Source organism: Pleurodeles waltl, chromosome 5, assembly GCF_031143425.1.
Source record: "Pleurodeles waltl isolate 20211129_DDA chromosome 5, aPleWal1.hap1.20221129, whole genome shotgun sequence".
NCBI lineage: Eukaryota > Metazoa > Chordata > Amphibia > Caudata > Salamandridae > Pleurodeles > Pleurodeles waltl.
The window spans coordinates 217051844-217065134 of NC_090444.1; the positions used below are offsets into that span (position 1 = coordinate 217051844).

The 13291-nt window shown below is 41.1% G+C and overlaps 3 protein-coding genes across 3 annotated transcripts in view; 2 read left to right on the top strand and 1 right to left on the bottom strand.

Annotated features, from left to right (window-relative positions):
* The window catches only part of DTL (denticleless E3 ubiquitin protein ligase homolog), a 69365-nt gene extending 69013 nt beyond the window's left edge, over positions 1 to 352 (bottom strand). The window contains exon 1 of the mRNA XM_069233930.1: positions 164 to 352. Coding sequence (XP_069090031.1) covers positions 164 to 215 — 52 coding nt within the window. The 5' untranslated portion in view covers positions 216 to 352. The remainder of the gene's footprint in view (positions 1 to 163) is intronic.
* Positions 353 to 766: 414 nt separating this feature from the next.
* INTS7 (integrator complex subunit 7) overlaps positions 767 to 13291 on the top strand; it is a 182659-nt gene continuing 170134 nt past the window's right edge. Inside the window, exons 1-3 of the mRNA XM_069233929.1 lie at positions 767 to 958; positions 3553 to 3682; positions 10583 to 10729. Coding sequence (XP_069090030.1) covers positions 871 to 958; positions 3553 to 3682; positions 10583 to 10729 — 365 coding nt within the window. The 5' untranslated portion in view covers positions 767 to 870. The remainder of the gene's footprint in view (positions 959 to 3552; positions 3683 to 10582; positions 10730 to 13291) is intronic.
* On the top strand, positions 6819 to 8888 carry LOC138295561 (uncharacterized). Its single transcript, XM_069233931.1, has 2 exons — positions 6819 to 8113; positions 8640 to 8888. Exons 1-2 carry the CDS (start codon positions 6957 to 6959, stop codon positions 8749 to 8751), a joined length of 1269 nt encoding a protein of 422 aa, XP_069090032.1. The 5' UTR covers positions 6819 to 6956; the 3' UTR covers positions 8752 to 8888.

Genomic DNA, 13291 nt, shown 5'->3' on the forward strand with positions numbered 1-13291 from the left:
CACAAGATGACCCAGCTTCCCCTATAGTGCGATTCGCGAATCCTTGCATTAACCAGCCCAGCTGCACCACTGATTACATACGATCGTGCAATGCGCACAACTCGCGCAGTTAGTCCCTTGCCATGCGCCCCTAGTTCCCCTTGTTTCCCCCTTCCTCTCTTACCGCGGTTTTTAGGACCCAGGAGAGGTGCTCGTGACACTGAGCGGAAAAGCATAATTCGCGGTGGGTGCCAGGAGCTGCTCGCACCTGTGATCGGTTCGGATCACAGCAAAAGAAAAGGCGCCTGATGACTTAGGCGCCGCTGAGTTAGTTTCCCGCGAAGTACTCTCAAAGAGGACCAAACTACCCGCTAAAATGACATCACGAGATCTGATTGGATGAACACAGTCTGGAGCCTCCCAGCCCTTAGCCGGGTTCCGTTTTCCGTGTGTCACTTCCTGTATGAGTGGGGGCGACAGACTGAATGTACAAGGTTTTGGAATAGACTGCGAACTTCTATACAGCATACTACACTCTCCAATAGGACTAATGAGAAAATTCATCAATTTCCAATACCGGTGGGGCTGTCCTAGTTTCCTAGAAAAAAAAGTGATTTAAAACTGCCGCTTTTTGACTGACTCTGTCATGGCCACCAGATAGTATTGATGCGCATGCGTACTTTTTGTAGTAAAAACTAGACCGTGTACGAGTCTTTCCTGACGCAGACATAAAGGAAGGACTACAAATACTGACTTGTGTTTGCTGCCGGCAAAATGCTGTTGTGGTCCTAGTCCCTTTTTTATTTCAAAGCAGAAGTGTTGTGTAGAACTGCAGGCTCCCTCTGTGCGGGTGATGCTCCTGTCCCAGGGAGGCAGAAACAGAGCTGCGCTATGGCTTCGGGACGGTCGTTTCTGGCAGATGCCGGGCACGGAGAGCAAGAGCTGGACGCCAACTCGGCACTGATGGAGTTGGACAAAGGTGACCGAGCCTGGGAAATACCGGGAGGGAAAAGGGGAGAAGAGCACAGTGCGGCCCTTTCAGCTCCATGGCATGAGGGCACCTGGTACCCAGTTATGCCTTTCCAAGCCAACATTAGTTTTTAGAATGCATCCGTTTGTTAAAGTGAAACACAGAACTGGAAACAGTGGTGTCCTCTACAGGAGCGATGCGTCAATCCTACTCTCAAGTAAACTTGTAATATGCCAACAATCGGGAGCAGTTTAAAGAAATATAAAAGTATATAAGCTGACGGGACTTAATTTTCCATATAACTTTCATTAGAGTGGTGGGCGATTTGCGCGGAAGAATTCTTAACTAACGTACAGTTCGCAAGGAGCATTAGATAGCGTTAATATTTAATTTGACATCTTTCAAATAGTCTCAAAAGTTTATAGCGTAGAACAAGAAACCTCAAATATGTGAACCCGAAAAGTAGGGCCCAGTCATAGACTTTGGGCTGACAGGCCGCGGTGCACAAGTGGTGATTTAGCACTTTATTGAAAACTTTTGAATGAGGTTTCCCAGTCTGGCTGTATGTGGCTCAGTGGATCAGGCACGTGTCCAGCTTTTATCATACTTCAGGCATGATATAACCATATCCTGAATACTAGTTTGTTGTGTCACACTTTTCATTGGATTTTGCCCTAGGGATGATGGACCTATATTCTTGATAATTTTCTAAGTGTTTTTTCAGATGTTTCCCATTGGTTTCCAAAAAGAGCTGCTCCGTTTTGCATGCTCTGACGCACTGCACACAACTGTCCTAGGAGAGTGTCTGACTCGCAGTTTCATTGGTAGTTGTTGTTCTTGTTTCTGTTACATGGCTATGTGGGAGGTGTTTTATGTCTTACCTGCCAGCGCAACTGTCTGCATGATTTGTTTCAAACTCTATAAAATATACATATGCTGTGATATGGCAAGTGGCTCGTTAAATTGCGATCTCTGCGCAAACAACTGTTAGAGCAGAGTCGCAATTACTAATGGTATGATGGTTCTCACACCCAGTAATTACCAGGTTCAATTAAGAATTCACCCTTCGTTATTTTCAGTATATCACACCTGCCTGAATTTGAAAAGGGAAAAGGGTCCGAAATGTACTGGTACAGGCGGATTTCGTCGCAGTAAGCATTGGAATCTGCATGGTGTCCATAAAATCATGGAATATGCAATAATTAACGCATCAGTAATTTCTTAAACACCTCCATGTCAATTTTGTTTTATCAGATCTGGTAATGATTGCACCCGACAGAGCCTACTCACAATAAGACACATAGAATATTTCTCTCTTACCTTATCCTCTTGTTAGATATATCATTACATTTTCTAAGCAATGCTTCCATTGGGATACTTAAGCAACAATTTTACATTGGAAAAGTACACCCAAACATCAGTATTTTTGTCACATTCAGTTCTTTATTATCGTTATGCTTTCTGTGTAGAAACGAATCCTGTGTGTTAGTTAGAAGAGAAACACTTCAAAGATATCGTGGGGAATGCGTTTTCATTGACTGCTTTTACTTAAGCCATGAAAGTGGGCGCCTCTGTTGTGGTAGGGGAATTACTGAATATCATAGTGTCTGTAACACCCATGATCCGACCAGGTGAAAGGAAGAGGCTTGGGGACCATCAGGCCCCTGAGCGTAGAGCTGGTTCTGTTGCATTCAGTGCTACGTTTTCTTTGTGCAGTTTGACAACTGATGGGTTCCCCAGATCCCATTTGTAGTTTGAGGTATATCTAGGTGTCATCTGCATCTGTGAAACATCTGGCAACCTGAGCATAAAAAATGGAGCTAACGAACCTTGTAACTTTTAAAAGCACCTGGTGAAATGATCGATCCTGGTGGGACTCTTCAATTGGGGGATGTGTGATTTGACATGATGGACCTCAGTTTGACTTGATGTGTGTAGTATGAGGCCTTTTTTATAGGTGCTTCGTCAGTCAGTAGTTATGCTGCAGCATCTCTGTTAGATACTGCTGCTTACCCCTGTTATCCTAGAGCTTTACTTACTATTTAAACTCAAGTTAGATGTATAAGTTGCTTCCTATTTAGACTTGATTCATCAGGTCAAAGATTGAAGCTCTTCTCTCAGAGGTAGTAGTAGGCTTAGAACTCTAATCCTGCTCATTATGTTTTTTTGGATGCCCACTGTGATACATTTGACTTTTTTAACACACGCAATCACCTGAACTGATCTGGTTCACCCTCCACATAAACACAAGTGAATTATTTTAGGTCAAATGGTGAATGTATTTAGAGCTGTTCACAACATATTCTTTTCTGAGAGAGAATATTTGACTTGGGCAACCTTTTTCCTTTACTTTCCTGTAGTATTTCCCTTTGTCGAATTGTGTGTTAAATACAGGATCTTAGGAAGACTAGCTCTCTGATATATTTTTTTAATAATACTTTGACCCTGTTTATTTGATACTTTTTGTAAAATTAGTTTGTGCTGATAATGCATTATTTACACAAAAAATATCTGCAGCACAAAGTTGAGTGTTGCATAACATGAGTTATGGACCTCGATAACATCTGAACCAATTTTTTCTTGCCATTTATTCTTTCCTGTAGGATTGAGGTCTGGCAAGCTTGGAGAACAGTGTGAAGCTGTTGTTCGTTTTCCTAGACTCTTTCAGAAGTATCCGTTCCCTATCCTTATCAACTCTGCGTTCCTGAAGCTGGCTGATGTTTTTAGAGTCGGGTAAGTTTTTTTGCCTGGTTCAGTTTGCCTTCTTTAAGGTGCTTCAGAAAGTCTATTTCTGTAATGTAGAAGATTACACTGTTCTAGTATTTTAGTGATCATGCCCATTTTCAGTACAGCAGCCGCTTTCAATGGCTATTGTTTAGGAGGTAGCTTTTTAGCACTGACCTTTTTTTTCTTTGCCCCTTTATTTAATCTTATTATGATGTACAGTAGTTGTTTTGACTAATATTGGAAGAAATCAGGCATTCTAATAGAGTGATCTGGTAATTAATTATTACGCTATTTTATACCCTATTTATCAGGTCATTTTTTTTTTACATTATAATTAAACTACAGGGAGTGCAGAATTATTAGGCAAGTTGTATTTTTGAGGATTAATTTTATTATTGAACAACAACCATGGTCTCAATGAACCCAAAAAACACATTAATATGAAAGCTGAATATTTTTGGAAGTAGTTTTTAGTTTGTTTTTAGTTTTAGCTATGTTAGGGGGATATCTGTGTGTGCAGGTGACTATTACTGTGCATAATTATTAGGCAACTTAACAAAAAACAAATATATACCCATTTCAATTATTTATTATTACCAGTGAAACCAATATAACATCTCAACATTCACAAATATACATTTCTGACATTCAAAAACAAAACAAAAACAAATCAGTGACCAATATAGCCACCTTTCTTTGCAAGGACACTCAAAAGCCTGCCATCCATGGATTCTGTCAGTGTTTTGATCTGTTCACCATCAACATTGCGTGCAGCAGCAACCACAGCCTCCCAGACACTGTTCAGAGAGGTGTACTGTTTTCCCTCCTTGTAAATCTCACATTTGATGATGGACCACAGGTTCTCAATGGGGTTCAGATCAGGTGAACAAGGAGGCCATGTCATTAGATTTCCTTCTTGTATACCCTTTCTTGCCAGCCACGCTGTGGAGTACTTGGACGCGTGTGATGGAGCATTGTCCTGCATGAAAATCATGTTTTTCTTGAAGGATGCAGACTTCTTCCTGTACCACTGCTTGAAGAAGGTGTCTTCCAGGAACTGGCAGTAGGACTGGGAGTTGAGCTTGACTCCATCCTCAACCCGAAAAGGGCCCACAAGCTCATCTTTGATGATACCAGCCCAAACCAGTACTCCACCTCCACCTTGCTGGCGTCTGAGTCGGACTGGAGCTCTCTGCCCTTTACCAATCCAGCCACGGGCCCATCCATCTGGCCCATCAAGACTCACTCTCATTTCATCAGTCCATAAAACCTAAGAAAAATCAGTCTTGAGATATTTCTTGGCCCAGTCTTGACGTTTCAGCTTGTGTGTCTTGTTCAGTGGTGGTCGTCTTTCAGCCTTTCTTACCTTGGCCATGTCTCTGAGTATTGCACACCTTGTGCTTTTGGGCACTCCAGTGATGTTGCAGCTCTGAAATATGGCCAAACTGGTGGCAAGTGGCATCGTGGCAGCTGCACGCTTGACTTTTCTCAGTTCATGGGCAGTTATTTTGCGCCTTGGTTTTTCCACACGCTTCTTGCGACCCTGTTGACTATTTTGAATGAAACGCTTGATTGTTCGATGATCACGCTTCAGAAGCTTTGCAATTTTAAGAGTGCTGCATCCCTCTGCAAGATATCTCACTATTTTTGACTTTTCTGAGCCTGTCAAGTCCTTCTTTTGACCCATTTTGCCAAAGGAAAGGAAGTTGCTTAATAATTATGCACACCTGATATAGGGTGTTGATGTCATTAGACCACACCCCTTCTCATTACAGAGATGCACATCACCTAATATGCTTAATTGGTAGTAGGCTTTTGTCCTGCTATTTGATGGAGTTTTGTTTTGACCAATGACTTTGTGTTTCACCACTGCGCATATTAGTTGCTCAATGTTCACCAGTAGCACATGGTATGTTTTGTTCAGTTTAGCCGCCTATGGGCTTTGACATTGCATTAGTCATTACATTCTGTATTGTGCCTATTGGCTTTGACATGGCATTAGCCATTGCTTTCTGTATTCAGTTTAGCCGCCTATGGGCTTTGACATTGCATTAGCCATTACATTCTGTATTCTGCCTATTGGCTTTGACATGCTGTATCCAGTCTAGCCGCCTATTGGCTTTGACATTGCATGCCTATTGACTTTGACATGATGTATTCAATTTAGCTGCCTATTGACTTTGACATGCTATTAGATATTCTGCCTATTGGCTTTGACATGATATCATATATTACATTTTGTATTCAGCTTAACTGCCTATTGGCTTTGACATGATATTATACATTACACTTTGTATTCAGCTCCGCTGCCTTTTGGCTTTGACATGATATAAGACATTGTATTTTGTATTCAGCTTAGATGCCTATTGGCTTTGACATGACACTAGACATTGCATTTGATATTTAGGTTAGCTGCCTATTGCCTTTAACATGACATTGCATTTGATATTTAGGTTAGCTGCCCATTGCCTTTAACGTGGAGTTAGACATTGCAGTTGAGAATAGTTCTGTATTTTTCCAAGCTGTGTTTTTGCACCAGAGAACCAAGATGTTTTGCTCTCACAGTAGACTAGACCTGATAAGAGAGAGTACATGGGCGTTGTTTCTCTTCCCTTGAGCTTGGGAACAGGAGTAGTCTTGGAGACCTGGCCAGTCTCCAAAGGGCTTGCTCAGTTTCCCAGGTCTGAGAGGAGGGGGCACACCTTTGTAACGAATGTAACAGGCTGCAGAGAGTCAGATTCGAATCTGCCGGACCTCGTGCTGGAGCTTGGCGCCAGTTGCCAGCATCCCGTGTGGGTAGATGACACTCTTTCTCGCGGCTGACAGGGGTCTCAGCTTGCAGACCTTAGAAAGATGTAGCTGTAAATAGTTCCTACACGGTGAAGTATTTGTTTTGCTTTGCATTCAATATCTTATAAATATAACCTGCTGTGTATATTGCAAACTGATATATTTTGTTTGATTAACGCGGACTTGAAAGCTACTAATTCGTCATTCATTCATAAACATTGTGGTTGGGGAAGAATAAAATAACAATAAAAGTCTTCCTTGACCTCAGAAGTGCATTTCTGTTGTGTTATGTTAGTGCTTAGAAACTAAATAAGAGGAAAGCACTACAATTGGTACCAGGAGTGGGGTCGGTCATTAAGAGGTGATTAAAAGGGGTTTGACGAGTTAGTAGATTTCTAAGTGCACACTTTAAAAGTGTAATTGTTTTTTGTTGTTTGGAGAATTACAGAAATTGTTTTCTGTTTGGAGAATCACAGTAGCACGGCAGACCATGTCTGAGAATACATGTGTTGATGAACTGCCTGATGGTGCTAAGAAAAACTGTGAATTGTTTTCTGTTTGGGGAATTACAGAAGAAAATGCATGTGTAGCTAAAATGCCTGATGTTGTTTTGAGAAATAATTCCCGTTGTATATATGTAGAAAAAGTGTGTTTTGGAAGTAATGATGACAGAAAGGTCTGGATACCTTTATCTGCTTACAGAGAAATGCAGGAGAAATGTAGGAAGTTGGAACATGAAAATAGGAATTTACGTGAGCAAATTAGCCAGGATACAATAATTCAAAATAAGACTGAAAGTTATAAAAGGGCTGTTTTTGAAGAATCTTTCTTGTCCCATTCCAGTAATGAGGGGGTTAAGACAGCTCCGAGCTGCATTGAGTTTCCGTGTGAGCCAGGGTTTTTGGCAGCCAAAGTGCATTCCTTAACTGATAACAGGGACGAGAGACCAGAATGTGATTTACGAGTTACGTTGCAAAATGCACAAGTAAAACGAAGGATTTTAGAGCAAGACACCCCGAGTTTCATTAGCTTGTTTGATTTTTGGAAAAAGAATAGCCCTCATTTGAGAGAAATCCTAACACTTTTGTACATGGTCACTGTGAAAAATAATATGCAGCTGCGCGCTTGTGATTTGGCAAATGAAATAATGCAGACTTTAGGTTTCTGCGCAGTGCAAGAAGGAAATACTTATGTATATTTAAATCATGAACAAGGAAAGAAAATAGTGCCCCTAGCTAGAATCATACAATGGATCTGGTACTTGCAAGACAGGGCTAGAGTACCACAGATAAAAGAATTATCAATGAAGTTGTGTGCACCATTTGAATTCGTGTCTACTGAAGATAAAAAGCATGTTTGTTTTACTAATGATTCATTGACTGAAATGTTGTTTTCTGGCACAGGAGAAGGAACAGCGTTGTATAATGTGTGTCAGATTTTAAAGCAAGAGCTACATGAGATGTGTCATTTTTATGCTGATTTTTGGTTCTTTGATAATGTTTTAGCCACATGGCTTGTACCTAACTGGTTCAATTACCTTGCAGATGTTAATCAGAAAAATTCAGAGAGAGAAGTGTTCACCCAGAATTCTGCCTTAGTGGGGATGGCTATGTGGGTGCCCCAGAAATGTGAAAAGGCCACTTACAGGTGGGCAGAGATGAGAGAGATGCCCATTCCCCTAGATTTGATAAAAACTGTGCAGCACGCACAAAAGCAATCTGTCATGCAAGCAGTCACAGAGCAGTTGGGGAGAGGAAAGTTACCAGAACAGAAATGGCAAAGTGATCAGGTTTTAGGGAGAGTGATTGCTGCAAATTACCAAGGCAAAATCGAAATTATGCTGATACCTAGAAAAGAATCTGATTCATTCATACAAATTGGAGACAGAATGGCCCAAATTGAAGAAAATGCAGTGAATGGAGGTTTGGTAAAGAAGGAGTCTGCCCCAGCCCTTCTGACAGTGCAAGAAAAGGGAAGCTGTGGCGCAGCAGATAAAAACCTCAGTGCTGATGTGTGGGCTGAAGCCCCAAGTGATCCTCCAGAACCTGCAGTGAATATAACAAAGGGCCCCAAAAACGTCCTGCTGATTATAAAACAGGGAAAGAAAGAGGAAGGGTGCAGTTTAAATGAAAAATGTTATTTGCAAGAAAAGTCATACTTGTTTCTTTTGCAGATCCTACCACGTTTCGCCACTGTCCCTGAGTGTGCTGCGTGGTCCCCCTTCCGGTGTGTGCGTGTGGGGTCGGGGAAGGGACCGAATCCCCAACCTGAACCTGGCTGAGTAAAGTGCCAGCACCATGGATCCATTTTGCGCAAACTGCGCCTTCAGTTCAAGTTCAACTTGTTTGCTGTGTTTTTTTTTTTTTTCCCCCTCTCGTATGGAACTCTGACTTTTGCTTACCTTCCAGCAAACCTTTCAAGTGGACCGTGCATCTTTACATGAGCAGAACTCATGCCACATCAAATTGCTAACACTGTTGAATTAGAGACTCATTCAGAAAAAAAAAAAAATTGCCCAGTCTTTTCTATGTAGATGTATCTGATGTGAAAGGTTATGAGATCAATGTGTTAATTCACTTCTATTGCTTTACAGGGATTGCTTTGATCATTGAAATTTGATTTGCTGATAATGTTTTTTTTTTGTTTGTTTGAAATATGAGATATGTGAAACAAAAATTCATTGGTCAAAGGGCGGAATGTCCTGCTATTTGATGGAGTTTTGTTTTGACCAATGACTTTGTGTTTCACCACTGCGCATATTAGTTGCTCAATGTTCACCAGTAGCACATGGTATGTTTTGTTCAGTTTAGCCGCCTATGGGCTTTGACATTGCATTAGTCATTACATTCTGTATTGTGCCTATTGGCTTTGACATGGCATTAGCCATTGCTTTCTGTATTCAGTTTAGCCGCCTATGGGCTTTGACATTGCATTAGCCATTACATTCTGTATTCTGCCTATTGGCTTTGACATGCTGTATCCAGTCTAGCCGCCTATTGGCTTTGACATTGCATGCCTATTGACTTTGACATGATGTATTCAATTTAGCTGCCTATTGACTTTGACATGCTATTAGATATTCTGCCTATTGGCTTTGACATGATATCATATATTACATTTTGTATTCAGCTTAACTGCCTATTGGCTTTGACATGATATTATACATTACACTTTGTATTCAGCTCCGCTGCCTTTTGGCTTTGACATGATATAAGACATTGTATTTTGTATTCAGCTTAGATGCCTATTGGCTTTGACATGACACTAGACATTGCATTTGATATTTAGGTTAGCTGCCTATTGCCTTTAACATGACATTGCATTTGATATTTAGGTTAGCTGCCCATTGCCTTTAACGTGGAGTTAGACATTGCAGTTGAGAATAGTTCTGTATTTTTCCAAGCTGTGTTTTTGCACCAGAGAACCAAGATGTTTTGCTCTCACAGTAGACTAGACCTGATAAGAGAGAGTACATGGGCGTTGTTTCTCTTCCCTTGAGCTTGGGAACAGGAGTAGTCTTGGAGACCTGGCCAGTCTCCAAAGGGCTTGCTCAGTTTCCCAGGTCTGAGAGGAGGGGGCACACCTTTGTAACGAATGTAACAGGCTGCAGAGAGTCAGATTCGAATCTGCCGGACCTCGTGCTGGAGCTTGGCGCCAGTTGCCAGCATCCCGTGTGGGTAGATGACACTCTTTCTCGCGGCTGACAGGGGTCTCAGCTTGCAGACCTTAGAAAGATGTAGCTGTAAATAGTTCCTACACGGTGAAGTATTTGTTTTGCTTTGCATTCAATATCTTATAAATATAACCTGCTGTGTATATTGCAAACTGATATATTTTGTTTGATTAACGCGGACTTGAAAGCTACTAATTCGTCATTCATTCATAAACATTGTGGTTGGGGAAGAATAAAATAACAATAAAAGTCTTCCTTGACCTCAGAAGTGCATTTCTGTTGTGTTATGTTAGTGCTTAGAAACTAAATAAGAGGAAAGCACTACAGCTTTCAAGCCTATACAGCTTGGAGTAAGACAACATGCATAAAGAGGATGATGTGGTCAAAATACTAATTTGCCTAATAATTCTGCACTCCCTGTATTTTTCCATATTTTATCTTAGAAACAACTTCCTGAGACTGTGTGTGCTGAAAGTCACTCAGCAGAGCGAGAAGCACCTGGAGAAGATCTTGAATGTTGATGAATTTGTCAAAAGAGTCTTTTCAGTAATTCACAGCAACGATCCTGTGGCAAGAGCCATCACCCTGAGGTAAGGTGCAGTGGCAGTGCTTATGAGCAATCCAGCCTAACTTAACTGTACACATATCATTATCAGAGACTTGCTGTGCATCAGCTTATTAGAATTTTGTGTAGTTAACAACCCACAGTTTGTATGGTCTCATAGCACTCTTGGTTGTCCAATTGCCACCTGTACAGTAATACTGTAATATTTCTTTCACTGTAATCTTATGTTTATTGTCTTCATTTATAAGATTGTGTGGTGAGATTCACTTAGTTGGAGGCCGATTATTGGGTTAATATGTAATGGTAACATCCTTTTAGTGAATTTTATTATCATACACTTGCAATGATCTACTGGTGAATGATAATGGTGTCAGAAAAATGAGGATGGAGGGCTCTACATGTTATTGTACACTGTTAGGTCGGTAATATGTTTTTTGCCTGTCTGTTAAAGGAAACCTGGTATTGCTTCCTGCATGATTCAACAGAACTAATTCACCAGAGGTGGATGTTTGACAACTCTGAATGAACACAAAGGAGTGGAGCGAACCTGAAACAAACCGCTCTGGACAGATGGCAGTTACAAGCTTTTTGTTAATTGAACCAGGGTCCTCAGCCCTGAGTTGCATGAGAAGCTAGGCCCATTGCTCAGGAGGTGTTAATGTCTTGCTACAGGCAGCTAGTGTTGCGTTTGAAGTGTGGCAGATATGTGTGACCTTATGTTGCCACACTTCAAACGCAACACTACTTGAGCACATGAGAAATATTTGATAGAGGTATCTCACCATGTAGCATGATCCATTAGTAACTTGGGTCACTTGAAGTTTGTCAAAAAACAACAAAAGGAGGGGCCAATGTGGGATATTCGGAGGACAGACTCCTGGTCCCGTGTGTGGCGCTCCCAATACTGTACAAGTCAAAAAATTGCGCACACGATTCCAAAAAAGGAGGGTTTCTTTTAAACCTATAGGTTCTGCATACCAAGGAAGATAAAAAAAATTCGAAGCACGCGCCCTCACTCACCTGCCGGTGACATGCTTCATCATAGGGCTATGCTCCTCGTCAGGCCGGCGCTGCAATGCCTGACGGGCCCCACATGGGGGCTCTTTGCCGGAGATCTTTTTAGAGGAAAATGCACAACCGGTCAAAAACAAAGAATGAGGATTGGTATAGACAGGTCAACAGGTGATGCGGCCCAAGTTGGTCTGTAACTTTGTGTGTTGTTGCCCAGAGCCGTTGGTACAGCTGCACACAAATGACATTCTGTAGGAAGTGAGCCATACATTTGATGTTGAATGTGAGTTTTGCTAAATCACATTCAAAGTGAAAAACAAAGTCTAGTGTTTTTTCAGATTTTTATTTTATTTTTTATTTATTTTTTATTATTATTAATCTATTACACGTGATGTAGTGCACTGCTATTAAATGTAATAGTCCTCATCCTGTCCTGAGAACATATCTATTATTGGCAGAGGGGCAAACAACCTGTCCCACAGACTCTGGTTTCTCGATGTGCAAGATGCAGCAATATCCAGGAATTTGTTGTGCAAAACATTGCTTTCGTCTGCCTGATCTTTAAACCTAATGGCCTCCAATTTGTCTGATTTATATTTAAGGTCTTGCCTACAGCTCTTTAAGATGACAAACAATGGGTTTTGGGTCTGGCTGATATTGCTTATCATTAATTGGTTTCATGTCAATCTCATTTGTTTGCGTTTTTAGGATTTTCTTACCCTTTCATGTGTCCCTGCACTGGAGCATAGCTTCTTTACCATCTTGATTGGATGACTTGTATCCTTTCTGCTTACCTACAGGGATGCTCCTATTTCTTTTGCTTTCATTACTCTGTAGGAGGGCATGTGCTTTCTTGTTCTTGCCCCCATTCCTCTGTGTGCTGCTTCCACCGCCCCCTGCAATCTGTGTTGTTCTCCCACCCCCAGAGCGTCCATTTCTCTACCACTTTTTTTAACATTATCTATTTATGTATATATTTTTTCTTGTTATGAGTGCCAGCTGAAATGTTCTGCTCTGCTGTTCCTTTCACCATTGCTGCTTCTTTTCCTCCCTTTTCTGCTTGGAGTGGTGCCCTCTAGGTTTCAGAATTTCAATATTACATTTACCTTTCCATTGTCTACATTGACACATGCGCTCATGCTTCATCATGCTGTGGTCGACGTAGAACACAGAAGATTTTATTGTTTAGTTACTTAAAACCATAACACAAAAAATAAAAAATAAATAAACACTATATAAAAAAGTGAAAAGAAAAATAGGACCTTTCTAGTATTACTAAGTTTCCATCAAATAATTATATACATTGTTCAGTCATTTCGATTCATGCTCCGTAGGAACTCGTTTTAAAAGATGGTTGACTATCGCTACTTAAGATTTTGCATTGCTGCAGTGTGAGTAGAGCAGCACTTGATGCCATTGTAGTCCATTGTCAGGCATTGAGCCTGACCACCTCCTGTGGATCAACAGGGGGGCAGTCCTGCTTGTTTTAAATCCTGCTTTTGTGACACCTGCAATAGAAACTTAACCAAGGCACAATTCAACTGTAGGTCACCAGGTGCAAAGCACGCCATTACTG

Excerpts from the sequence above, each read along its gene's own strand:
- LOC138295561 (XM_069233931.1), top strand. The coding sequence starts at position 6,957 with ATGTCTGAGAATACATGTGTTGATGAACTGCCTGATGGTGCTAAGAAA. Across the intron at positions 8,114-8,639 it reads TGTGAAAAGGCCACTTACAG|ATCCTACCACGTTTCGCCAC; the intron begins GTGGGCAGAGAT and ends TTTCTTTTGCAG.